The sequence below is a fragment of the Mobula hypostoma genome, chromosome 5 (assembly GCF_963921235.1).
Source record: "Mobula hypostoma chromosome 5, sMobHyp1.1, whole genome shotgun sequence".
Taxonomy (NCBI): domain Eukaryota; kingdom Metazoa; phylum Chordata; class Chondrichthyes; order Myliobatiformes; family Myliobatidae; genus Mobula; species Mobula hypostoma.
This window is the reverse complement of record NC_086101.1, coordinates 92,047,929-92,064,263: the sequence shown is the minus strand read 5'-3', so window position 1 is coordinate 92,064,263 and position 16,335 is coordinate 92,047,929. Positions and strand designations below refer to the sequence as shown.

The 16,335-nt window shown below is 42.4% G+C and overlaps 1 protein-coding gene across 1 annotated transcript in view; it reads right to left on the bottom strand.

The window, feature by feature from the left end:
- Positions 1-16,335, bottom strand: part of LOC134346858 (lactase/phlorizin hydrolase-like) — a 107,763-nt gene that overhangs the window by 16,436 nt on the left and 74,992 nt on the right. The window contains exons 12-13 of the mRNA XM_063048636.1: positions 8,105-8,307; positions 4,144-4,253 (exon numbers count right to left, since the gene is read on the bottom strand). Coding sequence (XP_062904706.1) covers positions 4,144-4,253; positions 8,105-8,307 — 313 coding nt within the window. The remainder of the gene's footprint in view (positions 1-4,143; positions 4,254-8,104; positions 8,308-16,335) is intronic.

Here is a 16,335-nt window from a genome sequence, read left to right as displayed (position 1 = left end):
AGGGTGCTGAGGAAGAGGATTTCTTGGAATGTATGCGGGATGGTTTTTTGAACCAACATGTCGAGGAACCAACGAGAGAGCAGGCTATTCTAGACTGGGTTTTGAGCAATGAGGAAGGGTTAATTAGCAAGCTTGTCGTGAGAGGCCCCTTGGGTAAGAGTGACCATAATACGGTGGAATTCTTCATTAAGATGGAGAGTGACATAGTTAATTCAGAAACAAAGGTTCTGAACTTAAAGAGGGGTAACTTTGAAGGTATGAGACGTGAATTAGCTAAGATAGACTGGCAAATGACACTTAAAGGATTGACGGTGGATATGCAACGGCAAGCATTTAAAGATCGCATGGATGAACTACAACAATTGTTCATCCCAGTTTGGCAAAAGAATAAATCAAGGAAGGTAGTGCACCCATGGCTGACAAGAGAAATTAGGGATAGTATCAATTCCAAAGAAGAAGCATACAAATTAGCCAGAAAAAGTGGCTCACCTGAGGACTGGGAGAAATTCAGATTTCAGCAGAGGAGGACAAAGGGCTTAATTAGGAAGGGGAAAAAAGATTATGAGAGAAAACTGGCAGGGAACATAAAAACGGACTGTAAAAGCTTTTATAGATATGTAAAAAGGAAAAGAAAAAGACTGGTAAAGACAAATGTAGGTCCCCTACAGACAGAAACAGGTGAATTGATTATGGGGAGCAAGGACATGGCAGACCAATTGAATAATTACCTTGGTTCTGTCTTCACTAAGGAGGACATAAATAATCTTCCAGAAATAGTAAGGGACAGAGGGTCCAGTGAGATGGAGGAACTGAGCGAAATACATGTTAGTAGGGAAGTGGTGTTAGGTAAATTGAAGGGATTAAAGGCAGATAAATCCCCAGGGCCAGATGGTCTGCATCCCAGAGTGCTTAAGGAAGTAGCCCAAGATATACTGGATGCATTAGTGATAATTTTTCAAAACTCGTTAGATTCTGGACTAGTTCCTGAGGATTGGAGGGTGGCTAATGTAACCCCACTTTTTAAAAAAGGAGGGAGAGAGAAACCGGGGAATTATAGACTGGTTAGCCTGACGTTGGTGATGGGAAAACTGCTGGAGTCAGTTATCAAAGATGTGATAACAGCGCATTTGGAAAGCGGTGAAATCATCGGACAAAGTCAGCATGGATTTGTGAAAGGAAAATCATGTCTGACGAATCTCATAGAATTTTTTGAGGATGTAACAAGTAGAGTGGATAGGGGAGAACCAGTGGATGTGGTATATTTGGATTTTCAAAAGGCTTTTGACAAGGTCCCACACAGGAGATTAGTGTGCAAACTTAAAGCACACGGTATTGGGGGTAAGGTATTGATGTGGATAGAGAATTGGTTAGCAGACAGGAAGCAAAGAGTGGGAATAAACGGGACCTTTTCAGAATGGCAGGCAGTGACTAGTGGGGTACCGCAAGGCTCAGTGCTGGGTCCCCAGTTGTTTACAATATATATTAATGACTTGGATGAGGGAATTAAATGCAGCATCTCCAAGTTTGTGGATGACACGAAGCTGGGTGACAGTGTTAGCTGTGAGGAGGATGCTAAGAAGATGTAGGGTGACTTGGATCGGTTGGGTGAGTGGACAAATTCATGGCAGATGCAATTTAATGTGGATAAATGTGAAGTTATCCACTTTGGTGGCAAAAATAGGAAAACAGATTATTATCTGAATGGTGGCCGATTTGGAAAAGGGGAGGTGCAACGAGACCTGGGTGTCATCATACACCAGTCATTGAAAGTGGGCATGCAGGTACAGCAGGAGGTGAAAAAGGCGAATGGTATGCTGGCATTTATAGCGAGAGGATTCGAGTACAGGAGCAGGGAGGTACTACTGCAGTTGTACGAGGCCTTGGTGAGACCACACCTGGAGTATTGTGTGCAGTTTTGGTCCCCTAATCTGAGGAAAGACATCCTTGCCATAGAGGGAGTACAAAGAAGGTTCACCAGATTGATTCCTGGGATGGCAGGACTTTCATATGAAGAAAGACTGGATGAACTAGGCTTGTACTTGTTGGAATTTAGAAGATTGAGGGGGGATCTGATTGAAACGTATAAAATCCTAAAGGGATTGGACAGGCTAGATGCAGGAAGATTGTTCCCGATGTTGGGGAATTCCAGAACGATGGGACACAGTTTGAGGATTAAGGGGAAGCCTTTTAGGACTGAGATTAGGAAAACCTTTTTCACACAGAGAGTGGTGAATCTGTGGAATTCTCTGCCACAGGAAACAGTTGAGGCCAGTTCGTTGGCTATATTTAAGAGGGAGTTAGATATGGCCCTCGTGGCTCAAAGGATCAGGGGGTATGGAGGGAAGGCTGGTACAGGATTCTGAGTTGGATGATCAGCCATGATCATAATAAATGGCGATGCAGGCTCAAAGGGCCGAATGGCCTACTCCTGCACCTATTTTCTATGTTTCTATGTTTCTAAGTGTTTATGCCTCAGGCATAACTATTCAAATTAAGTTAATTCATGTGGATGTGTGTTGAGGACAGAAATCCAACAGGTCCAGGCCTAATTATTTTTTAAATTTCTCCATCTAACAAACTCACTCTCCAAGTGCTTGAAAAGTGCATTGTCTGAAAATCATTCTTACTTGGTGTAGCGGCAGCATCTTGTAATCTGTTTCCAAAATTCATTTCCTTTAGATGTCATTGTGGGATCTCTCGCTCTCTCTCATTCTCTCTTGCTCTCTTTATATATATCTACTAGACAACGGGTTGACCCGTTGGGGCACCCTTTGAGAGAAGAGTAGTGCAGTCTGATGTGACCAGAATGAACATTAAATTTTCCTGAATGCTATTGGTATCGCTTTGCTTTGGAAACTGAAGTGGAAAACCTCAGTTTATTAAAGAAGAACGACGTGTAGCAAAGCAAATATAGCTCCTCCTCGTTTAATGAAGGACACTTTTTTTGGCATCATTTCGGGTTTATCTGCCACCCTTGTGCCTCTGGTTGTCATTTTGGAGACGTGCAGTCCTTTCATCCCCCGTCTCTTCATCTCTTCTGCTGTTTGTTGTTTGTCTCTGACCCTGGAGACGTGCATGCCTCTCCTCCTCTGTCTCTTCTTCTCTCATCGTTTTTTGTCCTGACTCTTTAATCCTGGAGTCATGCGGCCCTGGCCTAATCTGATTCTTGTTCTCTCCCTCTCCTTGCCGCTTCCCGATGACGTTTGGCGTCATTTCTTGACCATAATGTCCCCCTTCCCCTTCCACATGACATAATTAGGCTGACCATTTTTTTTACCCTAATGCTGGATAGAAGATATGAAGCACTAACACCAAAGGATGCTGATTATTTTTGATGACGTGGTTGGCGCTCTCCTAAATGGACGTGATATAGTCACCGCTGTCCTTTGACTCCAGCAAAGGGTTTTAAGGTGTCTCGAAGTACGTCATTACAATAAGATTTAATTATCTCCTATTGATGGGTGGCAGTTAGATGTCTCCCAATCTTGCACATCCTGATGGTGATTAGCAGAATATGACCCTCGAAATAGAGCTGCCCTGCCCTTTTGCTCCAGTAGGTGTCGCTGCTGAGGCTGGCCATGCGCATGCGTTGGGTTGAAACGTCCCAATTTCCATGATGGCCAATCGGCTCTCGGTTGAAAGCCAGCCTGTTGATTTTTGGAGAATGAGCAATTTTATACGAATATAGAACTCTGCCTGCGTTCTGTAAGTTAGCGCATTTTAATTCGATTTAGCCAAAAAAAGTGCTGTTGTAATGCACCATTTGCACTAATTGGAGGTCACAAACAGACAGACAGAGCAGGAGAGTTTTAGTGGTATATAGATATCTATCTATATATTTCTCTTGCTCTTATTGTATAAAGCAGTTAGCATTGCTGGTCAGGGATGTATTTCCAAGCAATAAGCACCTTTTTGACTTTGTTTTTTTTTAAAACTCACATTGAATCATTTTATTGATTCAATGTGTAATTACAGCTATGGCAATAAATTCTCAAAGCAGCTTTAATCCTTATTACAGGCTTTGGGTTTTTTTCCAAAGCCCGCATTAATACAACTGTAGATCACAGGAAAAATGAGTGCCAATACCTAGCTAATATATTACACTTTATATAATTTCAATTATTAAAATGGCCTACTTCTTACCGAGACTTGGACAATCCTTGAGCCAAGCTCTTCTCCCTCACACGAGTTTTCATTATCTCATTGTAGTCACCATCTTTAAAGATTGGATGTGCAAACCAACCACCATAAAACTAAAGGAGAAAAATATTAGATTACACTTTGATAGTGGCCAGATTATTTCTGGGGCTAATTTAGCCTTTTGAAAATTAATTTTGAAGTCACAATTGGTCTGTGCCCATTCTTTCTAAAGCAGATTGCAAACATATCTGTGTGTTGTCGATCTGTTATTATGATTATTACCGTCACCGTCACTGCAACTAATGCATGCATTTTCTTACAGTGCTTTTCATTAGTGTCTGAAGTTGCTGGCATTTGAGGGGATCTCTCAGAATACACAGAATAGAACACATTCCAACAAGGAAGGAAAATTCGAAGGGGTTAACATCTGTGGTTAACATAAAAACAACAATACTTAAAGAAAAAGAATGTATAAATATGCATGGGCACATAGCAGATCCCAAGATTAGATGGAAAATAAAACAAAGCAGCAAGAGATCACAAGGTTACAAAACTAAGAGAAAAATAAGGAAGAAACATTTAGAGTATCAAGTGCAGCTAGTCAAACCTGAATAAAAGATAGTAAGAGTTTCTATAGCTATTTTAAAAAATAAAAGTTAACAAAATGAACATTGGCCCAATAGAACATGAGAAATACAAGCAGCAATAGGCCATCAGGTTCTTCAGTCCTGCTGTGACACACTGTCATTTCCTGCTGTATCCTGTTATCTCAGGCAGAGAATCCCACTCATTTGTCTCCCTCACATGTGATGAAATTTCTCCTCATTTCAGTCCCAAACTTATTCTGAGAGTGTGAAGCATCCTCCCTGTACTCAGCATGTAGAAATCTTGCTTCAATGAGATTTTTCTCATTTGTCTAAGGAAAATATGGATCTGGTCTAGTTCATCTTTCATTGTGTAGTAAAGCAGCCATTCTTTAAACTAGCCTAATGAACCTTGGCTGCATTCCTTCTGCCAAGTACATTCACTACTAAGTCAAGACCAGATGTTCATGCCATACTGCCAGATACAAGTTCACCGAGACATTCACCTATCATTGAATCAGGGAATTAGTAATGGAAGGAAGGAGACTAAACATGTGCTTTCATCTGCCTTCTCAAGAGGATGTAGAGTAGGAGGAGCTCTGGAAAGCTACGTTCACTGGTTAAGCAAATTGATGAAGCTACAACTGATGAATTCCTGGATTCTGATGAGCTTCATCGTAGGGTCTTAAAAAATGTGTCTAGTGAGAAAGCTCGTCCCAGTCCTGAAGATGGGTCTCGGCTCAATACGTCAACTGTTTATTCATTTCCATAGATGCTGCCTGACCTGCTGAGTTGCTCCAGCATTTTGTGTGCATTACTCCAGATCTGCAGAATCTCTTGTGTTAGTGAGAAAGCTGATGTGTTGGGTTTAACTTTCCAAACTTCCTTAGATTTGGGCAAAAGTACCATTAGATTGGAAAATTTTTTAAATGGCAAGTATGAACTCAGTAATCAAAAAGTGTTGGAGACAGAAAGCAGGAAGGAGGTACTTTCCTAACTACATATGAAGAAGAAATCGTTAGAACCTATTGAAAGGTGTTATAAAGCCACATTTAGGAAAATCAAATGGGCATAGTTAATATAGTTTTGTGAAAGGAAAATCACATGTAATTAATATTCTTTGAAGAAAGATGTGTTGTAGACAAAGTGGATGCATTTGATAAGATACCACATTAAGGATTATTGCAGACAATGAAATCTCGTAGTGTAGGAGGCATTATGGGTAAAAGATCGGCTCACTAATAGAAGATATTTTACACCAGTGGTTGGTGAGATGTAACAAGTGGTGTACTGCAAGGATTGGGACTGGGCTAAGATGACACCAGTGAACAATGTGACCAAGGGCAACATCCTCCAGACGGTTCACACAACTACCTCTTTCACTACTCTTTCTCTCACATGTGGTTCTGCTGCTGTTCGAGGCTGTGATCGACATGTTGGTGGTATGTTTTTGGGCCAATTGATCACTTGGCTGTCGCGGAGGGTGTTCCGTGAGGTTTCGAGTGAGGTGGGCGACCTGGAGGCTAATAAGCCTGGAGAGGGGTGCGAGGCCATGATGGATGCCATTTCTCACCAATCTTAGCGATTAAAGCATGGAAAACGATTGACATCATTGGGGCAAGAGCGGAAGGCGAGCGAGTGTTCAGCGATGTCTACCAGCCTCTCGCCCATTGCTGCAGGAGGAAGTGTCTGGGTTTGAGTGGTCTCTCTCTTCCTCTCGTCCTCTTGTCCTCTGCTCCCAGAGGAAGGTCCCTACATGCGAATGGTCTCTCTCTCTCTCTCTTTCCCTCTCACTCGATACTGCTGGAGTCCTGGGTCTTGGGTAAGGTTTAATCAACATGGTTTGTGGATTGGATTCTGTAGTTCACATTATGATGTGTTTGTGGTTGCTCCTTTTTTGTTGCTATTTTGTGTGATTTTTCTCAGGCCTGAAGTTAATGAACGACACAGAGCTAGACTGAGCGGAACTGAATAAGCCAAGACTGGTTCAATGATTTGTGGTTTGTTTTTATTCTGTGCTTTTCACTTTTTTTTGTTGTCGTTAGCGGAATTTGTTCATTTTTTGCACGTTGGGTGTTTGATATTTTCTTTGAACGGGTTCCATGGTGTTTCTTTGTTTCGTGGCTCTCTGTGGGAAGACGAATCTCAGGGTTGTATCCTGTATACATACTCTGATAATAAGTGTACTTTGAATCTTTGAACCTTTTACAATTTATGTAAATGACGGATGAAAAGCACAGAAGTTATGGTTGTAAAATATGCTGATAACTCAAAGTTAACTGGGAAATTAAGTTGTGAAGAGGAGGTAAGGACATATTTCAAAAGGAGTGAACAGAGGTCTGGCAAATGGAGTTATAATGTTGGAAAACATGGAAGTGATTTTGTCAAGAAACATTGAAGAGCATATCATCCTAAAGCTTAGAATTTGCCGAAGTATGTAATGCTTCCTCTGGTGCTCCCCTCCCCCTTTCTTCCTCCCCAGGCCTCCCACCCATGATCCTCTCCCTTCTCCAGCCTCGTATCCCTTTTGCCAATCAGCTTTCCAGCTTTTAGCTCCATCCCTACCCCTCCTGTCTTCTCCTATGATTTTGGATCTCCCCCTCCCCTTCCCACTTTCAAATCTCCTACTATCTCTTCTTTCTGTTAGTCCTGACGAAGGGTCTCGGCCTGAAATGTCGACTGTGCTTCTTCCTATAGATGCTGCCTGGCCTGCTGCGTTCCACCAGCATTTTGTGTGTGTTGCTAATGCATAAAGAACTGGGTTCACAAAAAATTAGCAAGCAATAAGGAAGCTAACAATGTTATTGTTTGCTGTGGGAAATTAAAGTATCCTTGTACCCTCACAGGACAGATTTCAGTCATTCATAAAGGCAGCTTACATCCGCCTTTAGAAATTCCGGTCCTCCCAGCATCACCCACATTATATAATTGAAATGGGGGACAGGGGAGTTGTGACTCGTCTCTTTCCTTCAGATTTCAATTACAGTTGGAGATTTGTGAAACCAACATTTATATGTTTTTCATTTTCTTTTTATCTTATTTTGGTTTATGTACCGAAGTTTACCTTAAATTTGTTCTGTGCCAACCCAACCTCCCTGGTTTAGACACTGCTGCTCTTTGACCCTCCTTATGACTGGTCAAGTAGATCACTATTGCTGACACAGGCTCCAAACCTCTCGGTCGAGGATCTGTTATTTTCTGCATAGCTGAATTTTGGATGCAGAGGCTCATAAATGCCTGAGGATGATAGCAAGCATTTGACCCAAACATATGGTCCATCACTCAAAAGTGATTAGGAACAGAAGGAGTTTATTTCCTCCATTAATTAAGTCCAATTACAGTAAGTAAGAGGCAAACAAATAGTACTCTTGCTTTCTCACCATCAGATGTCTATTTGCTGCATGCACATCTTCTTGTTTGTACGGATTTCTTGGTTCAACCCAGTCAGAGTTTATTGTTATGGAAATCAGACCTTGCTGCTGTGATCTGTAAGTGTCGTTGTACAAATGCCAAACTTCAGCGTGAGCTTTGATTAGATTGTGAGCAACAACATAAGGAGCTGTTCCCAGTCTTGTGCCAATACCTACAAACAGAAGAAAGAATGGTTTATTAAACCAAAATCACTTAATATTCTTAGGAATAATTAGGAAAGAGATTAATGTCTGTTAATGACTGCATGTTGCACTGACTGGACATTTAGTTCTATTGACTTAAGAGGGCTGAATTACAGAAGCAGAATATATTTTATTCCCATTCCAAAATACTATATGTTCATTATGTGATGATGAATTTGTGATTGAAATGGTTTGAGAATCATTAACAGAGTTTTCATATTTAAAATGACTATTGTAATTAAGGCAGTTGGTAATGTTACAGAAAATTAAAAACACAGCATTTGCTTAATAAAGTTTTAAAAGCAATCAAATTGGTGAGAGCTCAAGTGCTGCTTTTACACCCCTCCTAACTTTATTTGTACTGAGGTCAATAAGAAATGAAATTTAGTATGTAAGTGTAAAAATACTATGGGCTTCATACACGATGAGTGAAGTTAAAGCTGCCCTATTAGAGATAGAGATATAGTGTGGTAACAGGCCCTTCCAGCCAAATGAGCCCATGCCTTCCAATTACAAATGTGACCAATTAACCTGCTAACCTATGTGTATCTGGAATGTGGGAGGAAACCAGAGCACCCAGAGGAAACCCAAGTGGTCATGGGGAGAAACTCCCTACAAACAGGTGACAGAATTGAACCGGAGTCACTGGCACTGTAATAGTTTTGCCCCTAACTTCTATAACTTTTTATTTAGGATCATTCAGCTTATGGGTGTTGCTGGGAAGGCTAGCATTTTTATTGCCAGTCCCAATTACCATTGACAATGTGGTAGGGAGCTATTCCCTTCAGGTCTTTCCATTTCTCTGTTGGAGCATTGGTATTTGAGCATGGCACAACTGAAGGCCATTTCAGAAGCTCTCACATCGAGCCTGGAGTTAGACTGGGTTAATAAAGCAGATGGCTGTTTCCAGCCCTGATGTACCTTAGTATACCAAAGTTCATTTCTGTCATCATATACAACCCTGAGGTTCATTTCCTTGCTGGCATACTCAATAAATCCATAATAACCGTAATAGGATCAATGAAAGACCGCACCAGCTTGAGTGATCAACCAATGTGAAAAAGACAACAAACTGCAAATACAAAAAGAAAGAGAAAAAAAGAAATAATAATAATAAATAAATAAGCAATAAATAGCAAGAACATGAGATGAAGAGTCCCTGAAAGTGAGTCCACAGGATGTGGGAACATTTCAGTGATGGGGTAAAGGAAGTTGAGGGAAGTTGTCCCCTTTGGCTCAAGAGCCTGACGGCTGAGTGGAAATAACTGTTCCTGAAGCCTGACGAAGGGTCTCGGCCTGAAACGTCGACTGCGCCTCTTCCTATAGATGCTGCCTGGCCTGCTGCGTTCACCAGCAACTTTGATGTGTGTTGTTCCTGAAGCTGGTGGTTTGAGTACTGAGGCTCCTGTACCTTCTTCCTGATGGCAGCAGTGAGAAGACAGCTTGGTCTGTGTGGTGGAGATCCTTGATGGCAGATGATGCTCTCTAATGACAATGTTCCATGTAAATGTGCTCAGTGGTGGAGAGGGCTTTAGCCATGATGGGCTGGGCTGTATCCATTACTTTTTCTATGATTTTCTGTTCAAGGGCATTGTTGTTTCCATACCAGGCTGAGATGCAGCCATTCAATATACACTCCACCACACATCTATGGAAGTTTGTCAAAGTTTTAGATGTCATGCCAAATCTAAGGAAACAGAGGTGCTAACCCTCTCCACCTCTGATCCTCTGATGAGAACTTGTGGATGGACCTCTGGTTTCTTACTCCTGAACTCAATAATCAGCTCCTTCGTTTTGCTGACAATGAGTAAGAACATCTGCCACCACTCAACCAGACTTTCAGTCTCCCTCCTGTACACCGATTCGACACCATCTTTGATTCAGCCTACACTATTTTCAAACTTGGATCTGGCATTGGAGCTGTGCTTACCCACACAGTAAGGTGAGTAGAGCAAGGGGCTAAGCACACAACCTTGTGGTGCACCTATGCTGATGGAGATCGTAGAGGAGATGTTGTTGCTGATCCAAACTGTCTGGGAAGTGAGAAAATTGAGGGTCCAATTGTACTGAGGCCAAGGCCTTGATGACTATTGATTAGCCTTGAGGGGATGATGGTATTGAATGCCGCACTGTAGTCGATAAGGAGCATCCTGATGTTCAGATGTTCCAGGGTTTAGTGAAGAACCAATGAGACCTGCTTTGCCGGCAGGCAATTTGGAATGGATCTAAGTCACTTCTCATGCAGGAGTTGATATGTTTCATCAGCAACCTCTCAAAACACTTCACCAGGGTGGATGTAAGTGCTACTGGATGATAGTCATTGGGGCAGGTTACCACGTTCTTCTAAGGCACCGGTATAAGTAAAGTCTGTTTGAGGTAGGTGGGTACCTCAGACTGCTGAAGCGAGAGGTTAAAGACCTCAGTGAACACTCCGGACGGTTGATCAGCACAGGTCTTTAGTACTTGGCCAGGTGCCCCGTCTGGGCTGGATGCTTCTCATGAGTTCACCCTCCTGAAGGGTGCTCGCACGTCGGCCTTGGAGACTGATATCACAGGATTGTCAGGGGCTGTGGCAGTTCGTGATGGTTCCTCCACGTTTTGATAGTCAAAGTGAGCATAGAAGGCATTGAACTCATCTGGAAGCGAAACCCTAGTGTTGCCTACGTTGCTTGATTTTATTTTATAAGAAGTGACGGTATTCAAGCCCTGCCACAACTGTTCAACATTCTTCATTGATTCCAGTTTAGTCCAGAATTGCCACTTCACTTGTGACATACATTCCAGAGATGGTACCTGGATCTCTTGTAACCTTTTTAGTCACCAGAATTAAATGCCTCTGACCTGGCCCTCAGCAGATTGCGAATCTCATGGTTCTGGTTGGGGGAGTCTCTGGATGATTTAATGGCAACCCATGATGTATTCATTCAGATCCCCAGTTGAGTCCTTGCACACACCCAGCCCACCGTCTTGAAGCAATCCCGTAGCTGCTTCGTTGCCTCCCGTGACCGCCTCTTTGTTGTCCTAATCTCTACAGTTGGGTTTCTTCCAAATCTAGTTGCTTCTGAAGTCATTGGTAATAAGATATGTTGTACTTAAAAAGTCCATGGATTGTTAGTCCTGGTTTATAGATTGCTAATTATCTGCTAAATTCTTTAAAGCATAACTTCATGTCTAAAATTGCATTGGGAGATTTGACTTCCCAGTGGTGTTGGGTATGATGCAATCAAAATGAATGAACTAATAAGTATTCATTAGCTACACTCTCTGTTCTGGAGAAATTAAGTAAACTATTTAGTTGTTTGGAAATTTGAGCTGACATGAGAATCAGAATCTCTTAGATCTGTATTTTCCTTTTACTCAGCTCCATCTATCCGTGTTTTCATTATTACTACTTCAGGTGGGCACCTCGATAGAGCTAATTACATTAAAGCCATCCACATAGAAACATAGAAAATAGGTGCAGGAGTAGGCCATTCGGCCCTTTCAGCCTGCACCGCCATTCAGTATGATCATGGCTGATCATCCAACTCAGAACCCTGTACCTGCCTTCCCTCCATATCCCCGATCCCCTTAGCCACAAGGGCCATATCGAACTTCCTCTTAAATATAGCCAATGAACTGGCCTCAACTGTTTCCTGTGGCAGAGAATTCCACAGATTCACCACTCCCTGTGTGAAGAAGTTTTTCCTCATCTCAGTCCTAAAAGGCTTCCCCTTTATCCTCAAACTGTGACCCCTCGTTCTGGACTTCCCTAACATCGGGAACAATCTTCCTGCATCCAGCCTGTCCAATCCCTTTAGGATTTTATACGTTTCAATAAGATCCCCCCTCAATCTTCTAAATTCCAACGAGTATAAGCCTACCCGATCCAGTCTTTCATCATGTGAAAGTCCTGTCATCCCAGGAATCAATCTGGTGAACCTTCTTTGTACTCCCTATATGGCAAGAATGTCTTTCAGATTAGGGGACCAAAAGTGCACACAATACTCCAGGTGTGGTCTCACCAAGGCCTTGTACAACTGCAGTAGTACCTCCCTGCTCCCGTACTCGAATTCTCTTGCTACTAATGCCAGCAAACCATTCGCCTTTTTCACCGCCTGCTGTACCTGCATGCCCACTTTCAATGACTGGTGTATAATGACACCCAGGTCTCATTGCACCTCCCCTTTTCCTAATCGGCCACCATTCAGATAATAATCTGTTTTCCTGTTTTTGCCACCAAAGTGGATAACTTCACATTTATCCAATTAAATTGCATCTGCCATGAATTTGCCCACTCACCTAACCTATCCAAGTCACCCTGCATCCTCTTAGCATCTTCCTCACAGCTAACACTGTCACCCAGCTTCGTGTCATCCGCAAACTTGGAGATGCTGCATTTAATTCCCTTATCTAAGTCATTAATATATATTGTAAACAACTGGGGTCCCAGCACTGAGCCGTGCAGTACCCCACTAGTCACTGCCTGCCATTCTGAAACGGTCCCGTTTATTCCTACTCTTTGCTTCCTGTCTGCCAACCAATTTTCTATCCACATCAATACCATACCCCCAGTACCGTGTGCTTTAAGTTTGCACACTAATCTCCTGTGTGGGACCTTGTCAAAAGCCTTTTGAAAATCCAAATATACCACATCCACTGGTTCTCCCCTATCCACTTTACTAGTTACATCCTCAAAAAATTCTATGAGATTCGTCAGACATGATTTTCCTTTCACAAATCCATGCTGACTTTGTCCGATGATTTCACCACTTTCCAAATGTGCTGTTATCACATCTTTGATAACTGACTCTAGCATTTTCCCCACCACCGATGTTAGGCTAACCGGTCTACAATTCCCCGGTTTCTCTCTCACTCCTTTTTTAAAAAGTGGGGTTACATTAGCCACCCTCCAATCTTCAGGAACTAGTCCAGAATCTAACGAGTTTTGAAAAATTATCACTAATGCATCCAGTATTTCTTGGGCTACTTCCTTAAGCACTCTGGGATGCAGACCATCTGGCCCTGGGGATTTATCTGCCTTTAATCCCTTCAATTTACCTAACACCACTTCCCTACTAACTTGTATTTCCCTCAGTTCCTCCATCTCACTAGACCCTCTGTCCCCTACTATTTCTGGAAGATTATTTATGTCCTCCTTAGTGAAGACAGAACCAAAGTAGTTATTCAATTGGTCTGCCATGTCCTTGTTCCCCATAATCAATTCATCTGTTTCTGTCTGTAGGGGACCTACATTGGTCTTAACCAATCTTTTTCTTTTCACATGTCTTTAAAAGCTTTTACAGTCAGTTTTTATGTTCCCTGCCAGTTTTCTCTCATAATCTTTTTTCCCTTCCCTAATTAAGCCCTTTGTCCTCCTCTGCTGGACTCTGAATTTCTCCCAGTCCTCAGGTAAGCCGCTTTTTCTGGCTAATTTGTATGTTTCTTCTTTGGAATTGATACTATCCCTAATTTCTCTTGACAGCCATGGGTGCACTATCTTCCCTGATTTATTCTTTTGGCAAACTGGGATGAACAATTGTTGTAGTTCATCCACACAACCTTTAAATGCTTGCCATTGCATATCCACCGTCAACCCTTTAAGTGTCATTTGCCAGTCTATCTTAGCTAATTCACGTCTCATACCTTCAAAGTTACCCTTCTTTAAGTTCAGAACCTTTGTTCCTGAATTAACTATGTCACTCTCCATCTTAATGAAGAATTCCACCATATTATGGTCAATCTTACCCAAGGGGCCTCTCACGACAAGATTGCTAATTAACCCTTCCTCATTGCTCAATACTCAGTCTAGAATAGCCTGCTCTCTAGTTGGTTCCTCGACAGGTTGGTTCAAAAAGCCATCCTGCATACATTCCAAGAAATCCTCTTCCTCAGCACCCTTACCAATTTGGTTCACCCAGCTTGGTTCACATGAATCACAACTATGATCTCCATAAACTCAGAGATAACTAATCTCCCAGCTCATTACTCTGTATTCAGAAATCCTGTGTAGAAATGTGTCCAAGTCCTTTAAAAAAAACTCATCAGCACCTTGGTGGAAAGTTGTTTTGAAACAAACTTAAAACTAATTGAATTTAACCTGCTATAGCCTCAATTAAAATATGCACTTGTGCCAAGGTTGCCTAATATGCAAATGAGAAATGGGGAAGTCTGCAGAGTTACTGTCACAACCCTGATCAATCAAAGCATTAGATTTCATAACAATATTCTACTCTTCTGTAAACATGAGGGTGGCAGAGCAGGGAGACACTTCAGTTTTTCCCAGCAGCTTTAGAACGATGAGCTAATTGTACACTGAATAACTGAGCAGTGAGTTAGGGAGTTAGGGAAGAGGCTGTGCAGCAGGATCTCCAAGGTAGCGACCTCTGGATTCCGTCCAGTACCATGTGCTAGTCGGGGCAGGAATAGGACGATGGTGCAGGTGGATGAGTGGCCGAGGAGGTGGTGCAGGAGGCAACGTTTCAGATTCCTGGATCATTGGGAACTCTTCTGCAGAAGGTATGACCTGTACAGAAAGGACAAGTTAGAGCTGAATATGGGGGACGGGGGCGGGGGGTGGCAATATCCTTAATATCCTTCCAGGCAGGTTTTTACTAGCTTTGTTGGGGAGGGTTTAAACAAATTTGGGAAGAGGGTGGGAAATGGAGTGATAGGGCTGAAGACAGGGCAATTGGTATATGAGGCAATGCAGTGTGTGGTGAGACCGTGAGGAAGGACAGGCAGATGTTGGGGCAAAACTGCAGTCAGTGGGATGAGTTGAAGTGTAACCTGGGGGCAAAATCGAAACAGGTGACATATGCAGCTCTGCAGATGTTATATTGGAATGCACACAGTGTAAGGAATTCAGTCGATGATCTTGTAGAGCAGTTAGAGATTGACAGGTGACGTGTAGGCATTACTGAGTTGTGGCTGAAAGAAGATCATAGTTAGGAGCTTTATATCCAAGGATACACCTTGTATCAATAGGACAGGCAGGTTGGCAGAGGGGGTGAAGTGACTCTGTTAGTAAAAATTAAAATAAAATCCTTAGAAAGCGGTGACATAGGACATCAGAGGATGTCGAATCCTTGTGGGGTAAGGGTAAAATACCTTGAACGGAGTTACATTCAGGCACCTAAACAGTGGCTGGCTGGCGGCGCAATGGCAGCAGAGCCAAACTTCGGAGCGAAGGCTCCTGAGTTTGAATCCAAGTCGGGCCACACCCCGAGCATGCTTTCCATCCGTGCCAGGTTGAACGTCAAGTTAGCCACTCGGCCTCGTTAAAAAAAAAGGGTCGAGTCAGGAACGTTCATATCGTGACCCAGTTAATCCGAAAGGAGACCAATCCTGATACCACGTACCAGATGAGAATGGCTGACTGTCTGGTGTGACAGGCAAAAAAAAAAGACCCAAACAGTAAGATATGATATAAAAATTTCAACGGGAAATAGACAAGATGTGTAATAAGGGCACTGCCTTGATAGTCATGGTGGATTTCAATATGTAAGTAGTTTGGGAAAATCAGATTGGTGCTGGATCCCAGGAGAGGGAATTTGTAGAATGCCTACGAGATGACCTTTTAGAGAGCTTGTGGTTAAGCCCACTAGGGAATCAGCTATTCTAAATTGGGTGTTATGTTATGAACTAGATTTGATTAGGAAGCTTAAAGTAAAGGAACCCTAAGAAGACAGTGATCATAACATGATACAATTCACCTTACAGTTTGAGAAGGTGAAGATGAAATTGGATGTATCAGTATTACAGTGGAGTAAAGGGAATTCCAGAGGCATGAGAAAGAGGAGCTGGACAAAGTTGATTTGAAGGGGACACTAGCAAGGATGATGGCAGAACAACAATGAGTGGATTTTCTGGCAGTAATTTGAAAGGTAAGATAAGAATACATAGAGTTGGGGGTGATTTTCTAGCGTGGATAGAAGATTGGTTAACCAATAGAAAGCAGAGAGTTGGGATACATGAGTGTTTCTCTGGTCAGCAATCAAAGGTGAGCAGTGTGCCCC